The following is an 18,512-nucleotide window of genomic DNA, read 5'->3' as shown; positions in this document are numbered from 1 at the left end:
ATGTTAGGACGTTCTCTCTTGAATTTCAGAAAGAGGTTGTGCAAACTGCCATTGAGGAAACGTTTCTGCAGTTTTATTTTTTAATTTCAGGTTATTGTCTCCTGTTTTCCTGTGGACGCTCAGCTGTTTTCATCTCGTCCCAAAAATTCAGCGAGCTTTTTCTCACTGAATTTGTACTAGTTCTGTTTTGGGATGGTTTTTATGATACTGCAAACCTGTAGGCCTTTCTTCGTTTCTGCACATTGTTTTGCAAGAGTTTCCTATTTGCTTTTCACTTCACTGAGCAAGCGGTACTTCTTCAGTACCTTTCCAGCCAGAATCTTTGAGACAGTTTGCTCGTCTTTCACTCCAGAGTGATGGTATTTATTTTCTCAGCTCTGACAACACTGTATTATGAACTTAAGGCCTTTGCGTTGAGCTGCATTTGTTTTTTAGTTTTCAGCATTGGCAACTCCAAACTGAAAAGCTGGGAAAGTCAAGTACACTTCTTTTTGTATTTTTCCATCATGTGTGAGATTCTTCTAGCTTCTTTTGGATTGCACTAAGATCACAATAGATTTTCATTCTGTTGCCTTCACTTTTTTCTGTCCTCATCTGTGAGGTGTTTCATGGTGTGCACTTGAACTTTCAGCACATTCTTGGAAACCTTGAGCATCATTCTGCCCCTGTCGCTGGTCTACTGGAGACTCAGGGGGCTGTTGCTTGCTAAATACTGCTGTATAAATTTAAACACTATTATTTCATTGTTTAAATTTCCACTGTCTGCGTTTATGTCTTTTTTCCCATTTTGAAAACTGGTAGATTGTTTTAAGCTTTGCTGTCTCTTTTCTTTTTCTGTATCTTTCCTTTTCTCTTGCAAGCTACTCCTGATATTTCACAGGATCTTCCTTGACTTTGTATTTTCTAGACCATTGCGCTGTCGTCTTTGGGGCCATGAGATCTTAAACACAAATAGTGAAAATTTAAGTTCATTTATTTTTTTCATCATAATTATGGTCATAAGAAAGATTAATCTCTAAATATCAGAGAAGAAATGTTAATATTACAAAAGAAATCCCTACGTATTAGAAAATAAACTGATATGATGTCATTACCATCAGAACTAGAAATGTGTTGGTAATGACAGGTCACAGTAATGACATTTAGTTTTTGGGGAAAAAAGAGGATAACTCATGGTTTGGATAACACTACTCTTCAGTCTTCTCTCAAGGCAGGCATGTACTCCTCTGTCAGTTATTAGTTCATGGTTAAAACATAAACAGTGTTATCCCCAAAAAGTTCCCCCAGAAACAATATGCTGTGATGGTAATGACAGGAGTGTTGGGGACAGAGATATATAGTCCGAAAATATATTCAAACTGAACAGATGTAAACTAAATTTATATTTTTTATATTAAATTTAAACTACTATGAAGGCACACAATGAGAACTATGTATGATTTGATCACTTTTCATGAGTTTACTGAAACAGAGAAGTTTAAAAGTCTGGGGACAAGGCCAAAACAGTAAAGTATTGGTATTAAAATAAAGAAAAAGAAAAGAAAAGAAAAAAAAAGGAAGGCATTTTTTTTTTTTTTGCTGCAGTAAAAAAATAACTATTGTTTTTAATTACTAAACAGTTTCTTTCATAGTTAAGTGTTTTTAGATGAATTAGATGAATACCTCCTTTAGGTTTCTTTATGCTATCTGCCTTTCTGGATAAACTATTTTCCAAATAAAATAAAAAAATTTAATATATCAATGAATTACTGATGTATAAAAACACAGTGCACAGTGACCTCTGCTGGTCAAAAGCATGAAGTGCAGTTAATAATGTACTGCGTCCTACAGGATCCAGCTGTAGTGGGTTAAACTGATAAAATCTTCATTCCACTCATTTATTCCCTCAGAATAAAACATCCAACTTGTAACACTAATTAATGCTGTATCCATTTTAATAATAATAATAATAATAATAATAATAATAATAATAATAATAATAAAAACCTTTGTTATGTTTATATGAGCCAGTGTATAGACGTATCTCCTCACATGATAGTTGTAGAATAGTTTACATCCAGTATTTATACAAAAATCACTTATTTATTCACCATCAGTTTAGCCCTAATCCACTTTTTACTGTAAGTGTTATATGAGCTAATAATTGTGGTGTATTTAATGTGTAATGGAGGAGGTTTTAGGGCTCTTTAGTTAGGAGCTGAATTTGTGCCACAGTGCCAGGGCTCAGCTGCTTTCTTCCTTTCTTTTTTATTCTTATAACAGTTTTTAATTTATTAATGAATGACATATTGTACTCATTGATAGTTACTTTTATTGTTGTGGAATGTTAATAAAACTGGTTAGTTCCTGTTCTCACTTGCATTATAGCAGCTATAAACAGTCGTCCCCTCACCAGCCTCTTTTTTCTCTCTCTTTAAACCAGAAAGTGCAATCTCCTCTGTCCTGAAGACTTTCCCATGGAAGAAACTTACTGACTGTTACAAGACTTATAAAGTCTCTGTGAATGAGCTGTTACTATAGAAACTATAACGTATTAGAACGAATGCATCAATATAAACCTGTGATTTGCAGCTACGCTACTCTCAGAGCTGCTGTTATAGATCATTAATCAACACCTTCTGACCAATCACAATCCAGAATTCAACAGCACTGTGGTGTAACCTGGTGAATAAACTGCACAGAGACACACACTGGATGTTTAGTAAAGATTTTAGAATATTAAATGTGTACATGATTGAAGTGATTAAGTTCACATTTTACAGAAGAAATATTACTACACGTGTGATAATACAGAACTTTACAATGACACTGCTTTTTTCATTCCTATAGCGACCTGCTGTTTCTGTAGCGCAACCAAGTTCAAAAACATCCTCAAGCGCAGAAACAGCGATGATGATTTATATCGTTTAAGGGAGGGAAAAAAAAGATTTGTGACATCATTAAAGTCTGAAGATCATCAGTCAAGCTCAGTCTGTAATCTTCAGTTTTTACAATCGCTCTTTAAAGTTTGTTTTGCATTAATGTTCAGTCCTACAACCTGGAGAGAGACACACACACACACACACACACACACGATGACTGTATGAACATCACCAGGCACACACTAGTCCATCTGAATAAAAATGCAGTCCCAAGCCCTTGTGTTCAACTCGTTAGGATCAGCAGCACTGTTCAGCTTGGTCATACAGAAAGGATCATGGTATTTGCACATACAGAAGCAAAAAACAGGAAGAATTCAGACAGATGAGTGCAGAACACAGACCTGACATCTGCTTCTCAAAGTCATTACGTTTCTGCAAATAAGCTATTGCTCTTCATCTTCAGCCTTTTACAAAACACGTCTCATCAGCTCTGTAACCCGCTTACTGGGACCCTCTTTAAAACGTCTAATTAATCATTTAGTTGCTTTTTGCAATTGTAAAAGATAAAAAAAACAGAGAATGCCCTCATTTTTAAATTTAATAACAGGACCACAGTTTTGAAGCATCCAGTGACATCATGCAAGAGGAGAACTTCAGAGTCCTTTAGAGTCCAGTCTCTAAATAAACCAGGAGCTGGTTTAAGACTCGCTCTTCTCCTTCATATGGCTTGTTTCCAGTGTAACACTCTTAAACGACGGCAGAGCAGTGTGTGTGTGTGGGGGGGGGGACAAACATTTGCACAAACTGTTAGTTATCAGTTATTGGGAAGAAAGAGCAAAGCAGAAGTGTCCTCTCATCTGATTACAGTATCTCCACTCGGCTACAGGTTAGTAGAGTCAGAAACACACCATACGGCGCCTCCATGGGATCATTGTGAATAACCATGCGTTATGAACTACAAGTTAAAAAGTGTTACAATAATTAAACACAAAAAAGTCTAAGCACCTGAAAGAAACAAGACAAACAAACAAACCAAAACTTGAAGGAATAATGAGGAAAAAAATTAGGTAAAATACAAAATAATCATTTTTTCGAAGTTATTTTACCCATGACTGGACTTTACATACACCTCGAGCTACATTTGCTTGTTTAACTTCATTTAGTTTTGGTTCATGCTGCTGGTGGTTTGTGCAGCACGGCACTATAAATATTCACTGCAGTCTTCTTTAGGTTGTCGTAAAAGAGACTTTATAACAAATGATGTAGTCGTTCTCAGCTCACTGTATATTTATACAGTATATCAGTTCATTTCTTTGTTTGCTAACTCATCTCAATTTCATAACAATAAAATCTGTTAAACAAATTAGTCCAACAAACTTCCTCTGTGACTTCAGGCAGCCTGCTTTAATTTAAATAATGTGCAACGTCACTTAAATACGCTCTCTCCTCCTGTAGTGTGTAAAAGGGAACACAAAAGACATGGAAATTTGTTATTCTAGATCTTTGACATGGCGCCACAATATGAACCAACAGCAGTGAGCCAAACAGCTGCGCAGTTTAATCTACACAAAAGTCTCAGCAAATCTTCAGCTAACACGTGATCTGTTGTTTCTCCTGAAGTTTCCTTCATGTGGTGTGTTTCATGGCTTGTGTTGCATCCGTATTGCTTTCCATTGCAGAGAGCGAGTGAGAGACGAGTCCACGTCTCCGTCTGGAAGCCTGAGAAACCCCCTCGGCTGTGTTACACTCTGACTACTGTGATGGGTTCCGTCCCAATCCTCGTGAGAAGTGAAGGTCCAGGAGTGTGAGAAATGAGAGAAGAAAAAACACAGCAAAACTTTACTTTAAAACTGAAGTGTAAGCAGGACTAAGATCTGCTGATGGGGTTTGATCGAGTTTCACACTCCAGGCTGAGGTGAATAAGGCCTGTAGAGATGCTTTGGCTTCAGATGCTGAGTAGGACAGAGGTCTCGCCTTTTCCATTCAGTGTGTGTGAGCAATGAACCCGTTCTGACTAATTCCTGTGCTGCTGCAGTTAATGTCTCTCATCTCTGAACAAGCCCAGAAACTCAGAAAGCTTGATATACGCTTCCTGACTGCCTTTTCATCATTGCTGATTTCTGAATGAGCAATCTTTAAACGAGAGTCTGGGTATGTTTAGGTGTGTGTTAAGAGAGCTCGAAGCCCGTGTTCATGCTGATGGCGTAGCGCAGTTTGTCTCTGAGGATGCTCTTCTTGCTGTAGTTGGGCAGTTTGAGCAGGTTGAAGCAGGTGGAGGAGGTGGGCAGACGGCCACCAGGCTCTTTCTTGCGTATGGTGAAGAAACCACGAAGCACGCTGCCCAGAGTGTCCCCCGTGTCCTAAACACACACACACACAAACACACATATATAAATATATACACACACAGAACAAATTACTGAAATCAGCAATATTCAAAAGACAGATGTAAAACCACAGGCACATGAAACAACAATAACATACCAACAGTGTGTCATCCAGAGAACACCTAGCATCAGTGATGGTTATTATCCACCAGGATGCTAATACAGCATTGTGAATGCTCATGGCCTTCCTTACAAGATGCTATATTTTATTTTGATAAAATATGTTTTGGGGTATTTTTCTTTATGTATCAAAAACATTTTCATGTATTTTTGCCCATTCCTGGTTGTAATCTGTCTTAACTGTATTAATTAAGCATATTAAATGCATGCAGTCATTCCAAACGAGTCTGTGTGTATGCGTGGTGTTGATTGACCTGGTCGTCGGACACTTCCACACAGCGGATGGAGAAAGGGGGTTTGAGATAGGCAAAACCCAACAGAGGAGGTCTGGAACAGCTGGTGACAAACTAAAAAAAACATATCACAACAAAATCAGGAAAAACTTTACAACACAATAAGAAACAGGTCTAGGACTTTTCTATTAATCCTAGTCAACACTCCCTCCAGCTTAATGCTGGATAATTCACTATGTTTCACACAAACATTCTGCACAAACCTGAAAAATACCAACGCATATCTACAGTTCCCTCTGAAAGTACTGGAACGCAAGGCCTGTTATTTTGTTTTTGATAGACACTGAAGACAATTCAGATCAAAAGATGAAAACGAGACGATAGATCAGAATTGCAGCTTTCATTTCATTATATTTACATCTAGAGGTGTTACGTAGCTTAGAACATGGCACCCATTTTTCAAGTGATCAAAAATACTGGAACATGTGACTGACAGGTGCTTCCTGTTACATTGATTATAATTGACTGCCTGACCGACATGAAGAGCAGAGAGCTGTCTATGGGAGAAAAGCAAGCCATTTTGAAGCTGAGAAATGAGGGAAAATCAATCAGAGCCATTGCACATTGCCATTGCATTGGGAAGCCATTTTGATCTCAAACCCAAATGTCTTCAGTGTATAGCAAAAACAAAAGAATTAGCCTTGCTGTTCCAATACTTTCGGAGGGGTCTGTATACACATCAACCAAATAAAATCCCAGTTCAGACTACATAACTCTCACTAATCTAATCAGTGTGTAAGTGTAAAAGCATGCTGTGGTGTGTCACCTTGAGGAACATGGCCCTCTCTTCAGGAGTGAAGTCACTGGACAGGATGTCCCACAGCCAGATTATCACCCTGTGGCTGCTGTGGAAGCCGCCGTAGTACACAGTGTGCTTTCTAAAGGACAAAGAGAAACAGTTCATGTCCTCTGTGTTAACACAACAGTAGCTCTACATTACAGTTTCCAATAGAGCTTTCTGCAATACACGATAGTAAAATACAATAGCAGATAGCTACAAAGAAATTTAAACCATTTTTCTTATTTTATGTGGACAGTTATATGATGAAATCCCGATTTGTTTGAACAACTGTCCTGTGAAAAGTGTAACTCCACCTAACTCCACTCCACTGCCCAAGAAACAGGTTTATATTCAATACTTTATGTATAAAGCTGCCTGACATTGTTACACAGTCAGATGCTGAAGTACGTTCACATACAATACACCTAATACACAGCAAAGCAAACTTAAAGACAGAGTGAAACGACAGACGCACTTGAGGTCGTCCAGATCGATCTCTGCGTTGTCCCCGGAGATGAGCCGCTGCACCTCAGGGGTGGAGAACATGTGCAGCCACTCGGGGTTGATGATGCTGCGGAATCCGCGGATAAACGCCCCCGTCTGCTCCTTTATCTGCGTGTGCATCCGGAAATGCGCCATCAGGTGGATGTAGCTGATCCTGGAGAGAGAGAGAGAGAGAGAGAGAGAGATGAAAGACCAAACAGCAGATGCTAACAAAAAGTACACAAGAGTGCACAGACATGTTTTAAGCAGTATTTTAAGGACAACATACTCGTTTGCTTTCCCCCAAGAAATTATTTTAATGTCACTCTTCTTATCTCATACAACCACATTTTACAGTGACGTCTTCATAAGGTAATAATAAATGGCACAACACTATCATTTAAAGACAAGCATGCAAACAAACCAGTGCACTGCTACCATTAAATCTTAAACTCTTTCCCACTCTGTATCAGTATCTGATCTTCCACATGGAGATTAATGAGACAAACTCACGCAAGTACAGAATTTGGCACTAGCATGCTAATGCTGTTTAAGCCATATGAAAGTGTGAAGGACTCACTTGTTTTCATTAGTAACAGGAATGGTCTTTCCACCAGGAATCAACTCATGACACACCAACTGTTGGGAAAGAAATAAAAATGTGTATAAAGATGAACAGAAAGAAGCAGAAAAAGGGGCAAAAAAAGACAGAGAACAGAATGAGACTAAGAGTGTGGTAGAAAGAAAAATGTTGTTTCTGATTACCTGCCCCATCACATCCTCATCATATGATAAAGTCAGACCCAGATCACTGACATCACCATCGTAGCGCTGCAAATCAACACACACACACACACACACACACACACACACAATCATAAGCCTTTATAAGACTTATACATCTTTCATATCTAAACGATACCTTTTACAACCCTTGTATATAATCATCACTGCCTTTGAGTATTTTTATCCGACTGTCTGAACAGAATCAGCACACAAACGGAGCAGTAAGAGCTGTACAGAGCACCTTAATGGAGGTGAGGTTCTTGTAGAACTCGGAGTCGAGTGAGGGCAGCTCGTCGATGGAGCTGTAGAAGGAGCTGTGGTGATGTCCGAGCACCTGACTCAGGAAGAACGAGGCGAAGGGGACGTCCACCACGATGCCCTCGTACAGCGCCTTACCCAGCATCTTACCCACAAACTCAAACAGCTGCAGGTGGTTCTCATGGAGGCTGGACGTGGGTGACGGGTACAGGCGCTCGTTCCCACTGGTCGTCTGTGTGGGAGATAAAAGAGCTGATTACAGACCTGGCCGAGAAGTTAAAAAGATAGAAACACACATATTTAATGTCCATGTATTTCAATGGGCAATTAATAATAACCAAAGAGAGAAAGAAAGAAACAAAGGCGGAAAAAAAAAGATAGAACACATTCTACAAACACTTTATCAACAAGAATAAGTGTCCAAACTCCATAAGACATACTTACTGGCCAGGTGTTTTATTGGGAAGAAACTAATGAATTGTTTGGTGTGGACCCAGTATTATAACCAGCCTATCTTTAGAACAGCTTGGTCATTAAATTAAAAATAAATCATTTTTTGAGGTACAGGTGGTATTTGAGCGAGCTGAAAATAGTTGGATTTTTACTGTTCAGTGAAAAGCTTTTCATTTTTAACCATAAGTACCTAATTACCACTTAAGCTGTTGCTGTCCTCATGCTGAAGAGTTTACTGTGTAGTGCTAGACAAAGAGAGAAACACTGTTAAACACCTTGAACAGGTTGAGCGCAGGGTTGAAGACCTTCTTAATGATCTCCTCCAGAAACTCCTTAAACACTCCGTCCTGATCGATCCCAGCCTCGTCTACCCCCAGATCATTCACAAACTTCACACGGATCACACCCTTAATGGAGTTCACAGGCAGCCTACGCAACTGGTCATAACCGTCCTGCAGAGCGAGAGAGAGAGACAGAGAGAGAGACAGAAATGAAAAATAGTACAGATTGAAAAAAATTAATGGAAGAAATTAAAATATATGTAGTTATAATGTGATATGAAGTCAAATGAACATTGTATAATAATGAGCTTATTTCCAACAATCCAGTGATATATGCCACTGCTGCAAAGCACAGTAAGAACTAGACACTAGGCTCAAGACAAAAATCTGTCAGAACATGAAAAATTAACTGATTATTGTTGCAAATGAGTGGGACAGAGAAAATCTGTGTCTTGAAAAAGTCACTTAAATATTTATCATAAATATTTATATGGATTTTTTAACAATACCAAAATATGTTTTATAGAAGTAAACAGACATTGGATGGGACACACGCACCTCGAGCATGCGAGAGCGTCGGATAGTTATGTGTGTCACATGGGGGGAGGCGGAGCTTGTCTCGACCAATCCCAGTGTCTCCTTTTCCTTTGTCACAATGTTCCGGAACAGCAGAACCCTCTGATTGGATAAAATGTGAGACTAACTAATAAATGAACACTGTACTGCACAAGCAAAGGACAGAAATGAATATAATTTCAGCTCTGTAAAGGAGATTAAGTAAATTCCTGTACTGAATTTGGTAAGGTGTGATTAAGGTGGGACTGACGTTTTTGTGTGGAATGACGTGAGGGATGTACTGCAGCAGCAGCTGAGCTCTCTTCTTGCCTTTGTCCAGCTCCTGGAACAGCAGACTAGGTTTCAGGTCCCTGAAACACACACATTCACAAAAAAAAACAAAACCTTACAAACAATTGTGATCATCACTTCTTGGGCTTCCTTTAATATTATCATATTATTATGAGGAACTTTTTTCAAGTGTGAAGAGCTTCAGTGGCCTTGAACACTCATGGGCTGTGTTCAAACCTGTATATTATGGTATAAAATAAAGGAGAAGGTACCACAGATATGGCACTGTTTTGACGTACTACCTAATATGATGTTTGAGAGCTAGCCATAAAAAGCTTGGAACACACACTCACTCCACCAATTATGGAAAACCAAAAATTCATTTTCATCATTTCTGTACTCGCATCGTTCTTAGCCGAGAATGGTAACGTCTTTTGTGATGTTTCTTTTGTGATTTTTCTTGCATTCCTGGAACATCCATTCAGAGTGTCTCATGTGCACATAAAACCTGATGTTAGATCCCAGCAGTGAGACTCACTTGCGTAGCCAGTGTTCATCAGGCGTGAATTTCCTGCGACAGTCTCTCTCATACAGCACCATCAGCCAGCCGTGCACGCTGTGGAACAGATCCAGCTTCTCCCCTTTCGCATTCTCTGCAAATACATCACACACAAAATTCATTCCTGCACACACACACACACACACATTTTCCTGAAATGTACTGTGGGAAATAAAAGACGATTACAGGAGCTCACCCAGAATGCCATCCCAGATCATTTTATAGACAAATGTGTTTAGGAAGGAAGAGATGGTGATGAGCTCCTCCATCTTAAATGAAATCTGCTCCTCATAAACCTCAATATCATCCAGAATCCTGTTCATCAGATGCAATATTCATCACACGCAAACATCAAGCCCAGACACTGGTGTCTACGTAAAAATACATTTTTAACATTCACATGTACGCGAAACTAAAGCAGACAATAAAGCTCACTGGAACAATGACAAATGATTTGGAATACTGTATGTGTGTGTGAGTCACTGACGTTATCAGGTGTCGTGAGCAGTCACAGAAGAGCATGAGCATGGCGAGCAGCTGTTTGGACTCGTCCGTGTCGTTGTTGAGACACTCGAGGAAGAGTTTGAGTCCTCCCTGAGGTCCGAGCTCACAGATAAACGCCCACAGCTTCGGCAGCAGCTCATCCAGATACGTCAGACCTGCACAGCACACACTCATGCTAAATAATAATACTGCAATACTATTTAAGAAGTAAAAAGGAATGAAAAAACACACTTAAATAAACTAAAAGAAGGCTGTCAGAGTTTTGGTGCTGCAGTGGTAAAGCATTTCCTAGCTGACAATCTGTAGTGATATATAAATCAACGTGTGTATGACATGTGGGATAATACGTAGGATAACAGCGAGCGTTATAATAAATGCTGTATAATGAAAATAAAACAGGAGTAGTATGGTCATATTTCCTGGCTCTAAGCATAAAGTCTGCATTTGAAACTAGTCTAAGGTTTTCAACAATCAGTGAGTAAAGCATAAAAGTTTCTTTCTTTTAAAGCATAAAAGGTTCTGATGAGGGAAGATGTTCTGTATATTAGTACAGTATGTGTATGTATAAGACATACGAGACACGATGTTAAAGGAGTGTTTAGGACTTACTAATACTGACAGTGCTTATTTGAAGTCTGAGAATAATTTAGGTGGTGTCTATGTGTATGTGTGTGTGTGTGTGTGTGTGTGACTTCAGGAGCTGTGTTGTTGGGCAGCACCAGGCCAGAGTCAGCTTGCACATATCTATGTACATGAGTGTAACTGCATTAATGAAGTGGTGTGTGTGTGTTGACCTGTGAGGATCTGCAGGCGGATCTGTGTGAGTGTGGTGAGGGCCGTCTGATACAGCACACACACACTGCACACTTTCTGCACCTCGGCCGAGTCCACTCTCTTCCCCCCGACCGGCTTCAGAATGTTCCGGACCGACGCTGATTTCTGGAAAGCTCTCTTAAACAGATCTGAACGGTACAAAAGAGAAAACTCCCCATTTATCTAAATGTATCTAAATATGATTAATCTATTCTACTAGATCAGCTGTTCATTATCTGTCTTAACTCTGAGAAACTGTTTGCTGTAATTTAGGAACTGTTAGGTTTGCTAAAAACTGAGTAAACACAACAAGGGAAGAAAACGATGACAATATTATTATAAATACTCTTATGTTTCAACGAATACTCTTCACTTAAACATCAGTCTGTGGAAAAAAAAAAAAACAATACTTCAAACCACAATTCAAGAAGTATTTATACATAAAAATCAAAATTTGGACGCACTTTTGACGGGCAGATTGTTCTGAGCTGTGGTTGGTTGAGGAGGAGGAGGGGCGGGCTCTTGCACCTCCAGTTTTTTGCTGAGGACGTCACAGAAGAGCGTGCAGATCACAGGAACGCCCCAAAGACACTGCAGCTGCCTCGTCACCAGCGGCATCGACTCATTCAGCCTGAGTTTATTAAAAATAGAACAAAAAAAAGTCTCAAATAAACACCCCATACTAACACTGTTCTCATAATATTATATATCGTATAAATGTCCTAATATATTCACATTTGGGCAATACTGGAACAGTGTAAGACATGAGTTATTTTATAAACATTACTAGCATAAAAATGTTTAAAGAACAGTAGTAGCGCTGTTACTAACCGATGAATTAATCTTAACATATTGTGACTGTACTGTTAGGGTTCAGACAGGCTGTGCTGGTGATTGTTTTGGTTTTGTAGCATGACAGTTAATTATAGAATGAGACAGTGTAAGAATGTGTGTGTGTGTGTGTGTGTGTGTGAATACCCGTAGTCGACAGTCTGGGAGAACCAGCCCAGCACCGGGTGCCAGTGTGTGAGGTTGGACTTTTTCTGAGAGACGTATCTCTGGCAGTAGGACAACATGTCTGTCAGATCTCTCACAAAGTGACCGGCCTCCTGCTCCAGCACCTTCACGTTCAGGTAACCCAGCTGTATCAGGTTACCTACACACACACACACACACACACACACGAGGGTTAATACTAAAGCATGAGAGCATCAAACCCCAACTAAAATCAGGAATTACGTCAGCAATCCCTTTTTTGTTTTTTGCCATTCTGACTCTGTAAAAACTTTAATGTCAATATCACCATATTAATATGCATGTTGATAAATTTGGTTGGAATTAAACTGCAAATTAAAACTCGGGGAAAATGTGCAAAAACAGTGAAAGTCAGACAGGTGAGTGAAAAACAAATGACATATTTGAAAAAAAAATCCAGTGGCCTTTCTATCATTGTAGTAGATAGAATATCCACCGACCATCTATACGCTTATACAGACTAAGTACACACACACACACACACACACACACACACACACACACAGAGTCTTACCCAGTAAGCAGAGTGTATGACTTCCCTCCAGACAGACACAGATGTCTAAACACTGCTCTTCTCGACTCAGGAACAAGATAAACTTCCTCATGAGATCATAAGTCTGTATAGTGACCATGCACTACACACACACACACACACACACACACACACACACGTCAGGTTTTTGAAATTGACCAAACAGGAAACACTATTAACAGAAACACACAGCTCTTTCTGGTAATTCCTAAAAGTGATAATGATTTCTTTTAACATTATGAACATGTTTGTGTAAGTGATGAGGAGCAGTAAGAATAAACGTGCGAGTGAATCAGTGTACAGAAATTAGCAAATACAGTTATGTATATGTAAAAAAGTACTGGAGTGAGTGTGTATACGTACGTCTGGAGTGAGCGTGTTGAGATGGGAGATGACGGCAGGGACGGACATGATGTGGAGGAGGAAAGATCTCAGCAGGTTATCAGAGAAATGTGCTGCTATGACGGGTCTGTAACACACACACACACACACACACAAATGCAATATCATCAGTAAATAACACACACACACAAACACACGCACACACACTCACTCACGCACACACACACTCTCTCTGCAGCAAGTTTTTTTTTTTAATGAAAACATGGCAGCACATCACTGGAGGAGTAAACATGATCGCCACGGTAACGGACCTGAGTGACAGTGTGAAGATGGCCGTGAGCGTGCCTTTGGAGAGAGAGGGCCTGGATCTCGCCAATCCATTGGTTAATAAAATCTACACAGGGTTCAGAAAGAGAACAAAGCGAATAAAAAATATAAACGTTGAAAGACAGTGTGTGTGTGTGTGTGTGTGTGTGTGTGTGTGTGTGTGTTAGCCTCAGGTTTCACCTGCAGAACAGAGTAGAAGCCCTTCTGGTTGAGGTGACCCATGATGTTCTCACAGATCCTGTTTAACGCAGGCTTCAGCGCCTCTCCTTCACACACAAAACACATCACATCTTATTTTACTTTCCTAATCTAACACACACGACTCAGCTCATGAGATCATTTAACCAACACACTGCATAAAAGTTTAATTCAGGTCAAATCCACTTCATCATCACGCCGTCTATCCACGTTTATACGAGTTACTGACATGCACAATACACACATAGTACAACAAGTACAACAGTGTGACAGTATAAAACACACACACAGAGCACTTACCTTTCCCTCGCACTATTTTCCATGTGGACGTGTCAGTGAAGGTGATGAGCATCGTCAGATACAGAGTCACTAATTTATTATCCTGCAGGATGTCCGGCTACAGAGAGAGAGAGAGAGAGAGAGAGAGAGAGAGAATAAGCTCCTAATTCACTATTAAATTCAAAATGTATTTGTTAAAATCTTCTTAAACAGAATTTTTACAGAATTTCCTACAGAGAAAATAAAAACAAGACGTGAAGCTGCTTTTTATTTTTTGCTCCATTTCACCAGTAAATGGAATTAAATGTTCTGACTCTCACTATTTGTAGTTTTTAATGATTTCTTTTTAATAAACTTTTTCGATTAGGTTTATGTCTGCTTTAGTGTTATCACCTGCATTTATAAACTACTGAAATAAACATCATTGTATTGTTATGAACATCAATTTTATTTGCATTTTATCCACTTCAGGCAAATTTCTACAAGCTCAGAATTTTTCTGCTTTAATCTAAAGTGAACTTCACTCTATAGATGATCGCTCACTAATAAATAAATACTTTATTATCATCATCATCATCCATATCATGCGTAATGTATCATACGTTATAATAATGATTAGTGGTGAATCTAATATTTCACTCAGAACTTGACGTGGCTCTGATTGTGGATGAGAAACTGAGGCGTTTCCTTCAGAAGAGCTGTTATAAATAAATACCTTGAGTTTTTTGAGGAACTCGCAGGAGAGCCAGAGCACATCTTTGATCTGCTTGAGCCAGGGGATGGTCAGGTCTTTAGAAAGTGCCAGAGAGACGTACCACACCTACAAAACACCAGAAACCTGTAACAACACCACTATAATAATGATGTGGAAGAATCTAACAATCCCAAGCCTCATTTACTCTTACTTTACTTACTTTAGGCTCATTTTCAGCGTCCATGCTGCTCAGAATCATTCTACACAGTTTCTCAAACCTCTGTGGAGTGAAGAAAAGATTGATCATCACTAACAGAAACGTAAAGCAGTGACAGGGAGGAGTGCAGAGACTGGAGTGATATCAGAGATGACAGTCATTAACACGGTGGTATCACAGCGATGTGAGAGAATAAAAGGAACAGAAGACATAAATGAACTGTAACTAATGCACATAAAGACTTCTTACACAGATAAACGATGCTCCTGTCTGTGTTTCAAATAATATCTTTTTAAACCGTTAGTGCTGCTGAATCAGGAATGTTAAACTATAGACTTTACATTTCTAATCATGTAAAAACTGTAAACTCCGGTACTGATACGCACCAGCTTATCATCTTTGTCGAATATGAATAATAACTTTCTTGCGATTTTAAAGATGGACAGTGCGTTTCTCTTAGTGGCTCCTGTTTCACCTGATGTGAAGAACTCATCCACCTCTTTCCTGAAAAAAAAAGAAAGAGGATTTAAATATTCAGATTAAAAAAAACAGGAAATGATGCAAACACTTTACTGCCTAGATAAAGAACACGCACACACAGTCAGGAAGTGTGTCCACGCTACACACGCAGTATTAATGTCCAGGAACTCTCACCTGATTTCTCTCTGCAGTCTGCAGCGACAGATAAACCTGCGCACCAGAGCCTGGATCTGTGTGGCCGCTCTCTCTCTCTCCTTCTGCCCCTTCCTCTCCTCCCGCGCCAGACGCGCTTTATCCAGGAACTGAGACTTGGACGTCTGCGTCGTGCCGAACATCTTTCACACGCAGCACCTGCTCAAGGTCAAGGTCACTTTAAACCGTGTGAACACTGCGCAGGTCAGTCAGAGACACAACACCACAGTGTGGAAGATAACGCCTGAGTGTTGTGTGGTTTAACTCTGACACTCAGCCTGTAAGCGTCTCCTGCAGGAATTCTACTCAACTGCGTGAGTGATTCGGCTGTGTGTGTTTTTAAATGGTACGCTTTAGTGTAAAAATCATTGTAAACATCATTAAGAGTAAACTATCAGAGAAAAACTCTCAGATAGATATGGTTATCAGCTGATAGTCTGGGTTTCAGTGTGGTGTGGTGTCTAGCTGGATGTTGTGGATGTTCTGAATGTGTGTAAGTTAGTGTAAGTGCTGTCGCTTACCTCTTCCTCCCCGTAACAGTCTTTAGTGTTGTCTCTTCTGTTAAAGCTCATATGAAGGCTATCGCATGTCCACTTCTGTCACACCTATCGACATATCAACCACACAAAGCGCTTTTCACACCTGCGCTGAAGGTAAAGCTGCGATTCCTGTGTGAGGTTTAAAAGAGCATTATTAAAGTGACACTGCTGATTTCACTGCAGAACTCCACAGATGAACATGGGGCATTATTTAATGATATAACTGAGAAATGGTGTGTAAATGTTAGAATAGCACTCGTTTAGCAGCAGTACAGTACAGTAGAGTACAGTACAGTGATGATGTGTGTGTAGTAGAACACTGTATGTATTAAACTCTGTGCATTACACCTCACAGCATTTACACACAGCTCACTGAAACCCTTCAGACTGCAGTAATTAATGACCTTTAGAGAACTGCAGCTTTACTGGCTCTCTCAAGCTACCGGCTAATAACAGCACAGCTGCTTTATCTGAATAGTTAGCTTTGTTCCTCCCATTAAATGATGTAAAGAGTAAACTGTAATCCACACTGCTCCTCATCTCCAGCTGAGAAACTGTAAACAAAAACAAACACGCTAACCGCTACTGCTACTGCTGCTAGCCTGACTAGCCTCACTGCTACACTCCTTTTCCACACACAGCGGAAAAAGTTCATGATGTCATGCATCAAGCACACAATAACAGAACAGTTTAACCTGAACTAACCCGTAATACGGCTGATAAAAGGCCTGTTTTAATAAGGCGCCTTGTTTTAATAAATATAAACAGTACAGAGAGTCTTACCAAAACTGCTGCTAGCAAGCATTATTTTCCCTCCACCTGTATTCCGGCAAATCCCGCCTCCGCAAGAGGACGCGAGCGGCGATTGGACAATAAAACGTCAACTTGTAGAATTATTTGTAAATACACTCTAGTGATCAGGCAGGAGGCCAGTAGCCAATCAAACAGCAAAGGCCGGTAAGTGTCGCAAAACGGTTAGGAAAAAAACAACAACTAACACTTGCAGCAGTAGTATTCGTTCACTGGTGCAACCGACATAATCTTCCGGGTAGAAACCGAACATTTTAAAGCGGGGTGTCCAAATGTTTTTCAGTGGGGGCCATTAGACCACATCAGACCACCTCAGGGCCCAAAATATTACTGATGCAAAATGCAGCATTATCCAAAATACTAATATGAAAAAATAAGCAAACAAACACACACACACATTCAGGTGTAATTTAAGGGATTCAGCCAATAGAACAGTGATGGAATTATAACACTTTTTATATTCCCCCTCACCCCCTTATAAGAAGGAAAAAGGTAATTAGACAAATTAATATAATCCTAAATTGAACTGTCATTTTTTAAGGGTTTCAAATCCACTTTAGTTAAAGACTCTTTCATGAATTCCCGAAAGGTTTTTCATGTTCAGTGGTTGGAAGCGTCGCTGCTTTATTAACTCTAGTAAAGTACATTTCTGCTGCTTGTTTGCTCTGATAAAAATTGCCTTCTGCAGGAGAGCTTCCAGCTGCTGCACTTTCTCTGCCCTCTCACATGCTCAGTATTTTTGTTTTGCCTATGATTTGTTTCATAAAGTCTCATGATATTAACTTTATTAATTACTGCAGCAGTCTCTTGACATATGAGGCTGATGTATTTGCTCTGGCAAATGAAAAAAAGTCGTTTTGTTTCCAGCTGTTTTGTAATCTCTTGTTTTCACTGTTAACTTTGTGCTTTTTTTTTTGTAGCCATGAATAAATACCATTCAGTAAATTACTTTGCACCCCTGATTTAAATAAAATAAATGCTTTCTATCTTCTTCTTCAGATTGAGGCGGTTGACATCCAGCGTTAAGGTGCATCACCGCCACCTACTGGACTGGAGTGTAAATTACAGCTCTCAACATTTAAACTACGTTTTTCTTATATTCTGTTTTCCTTACATATTTGTTATTCACCAGTCCAATATCCCTTAAAATATAAACAGTACTGTGCGTATTCTTTGTGATTCTTCTTGTAACAAACTCAGTTTGAATAAACTGTAACCATAAAACCCACTAAAATTCTCTCGGGGCTTTAAGTCTAATCAGCCAATCAGGGCGCAGGAGGCGGTCTGTGTCTAAATACGGGTAGGAAAACAATCCGCGAAGAAGCCTACATTTGTGCATCTTACAAAATATTCCGGGTAGAAACAGATTTGTGTTAAATAAACGTCTGCGCTTTCTACGTGTGTAAAAACAAATGTTTGTAAACGACGTTGGAGCTCCGCAA

At 39.5% G+C, this 18,512-nt stretch overlaps 1 protein-coding gene across 1 annotated transcript; it reads right to left on the bottom strand.

The window, feature by feature from the left end:
• Window positions 1–2,691: 2,691 nt before the first annotated feature.
• ube3b (ubiquitin protein ligase E3B) lies at window positions 2,692–17,302 on the bottom strand. The gene is made up of 27 exons (XM_026911389.3): window positions 17,044–17,302; window positions 16,243–16,389; window positions 15,704–15,880; window positions 15,436–15,553; window positions 15,053–15,112; window positions 14,854–14,958; window positions 14,160–14,256; window positions 13,842–13,927; window positions 13,646–13,728; window positions 13,356–13,461; window positions 12,975–13,095; window positions 12,404–12,581; window positions 11,890–12,056; window positions 11,407–11,574; window positions 10,596–10,767; window positions 10,305–10,423; window positions 10,088–10,202; window positions 9,530–9,629; window positions 9,262–9,381; window positions 8,698–8,874; window positions 7,953–8,201; window positions 7,691–7,756; window positions 7,506–7,564; window positions 6,918–7,100; window positions 6,428–6,539; window positions 5,623–5,715; window positions 2,692–5,221 (listed from the first exon to the last, which is right to left on the bottom strand). Exons 3-27 carry the CDS (start codon window positions 15,862–15,864, stop codon window positions 5,030–5,032), a joined length of 3,207 nt encoding a protein of 1,068 aa, XP_026767190.2. The 5' UTR covers window positions 15,865–15,880; window positions 16,243–16,389; window positions 17,044–17,302; the 3' UTR covers window positions 2,692–5,029.
• Between the last annotated feature and the right edge of the window lie 1,210 nt (window positions 17,303–18,512).

Source organism: Pangasianodon hypophthalmus, chromosome 24, assembly GCF_027358585.1.
Source record: "Pangasianodon hypophthalmus isolate fPanHyp1 chromosome 24, fPanHyp1.pri, whole genome shotgun sequence".
In the NCBI taxonomy this organism is placed as follows: Eukaryota; Metazoa; Chordata; class Actinopteri; order Siluriformes; family Pangasiidae; genus Pangasianodon; species Pangasianodon hypophthalmus.
Note: the sequence above shows the minus strand (reverse complement) of the source record. Positions and strands in the feature narration are given on the sequence as shown.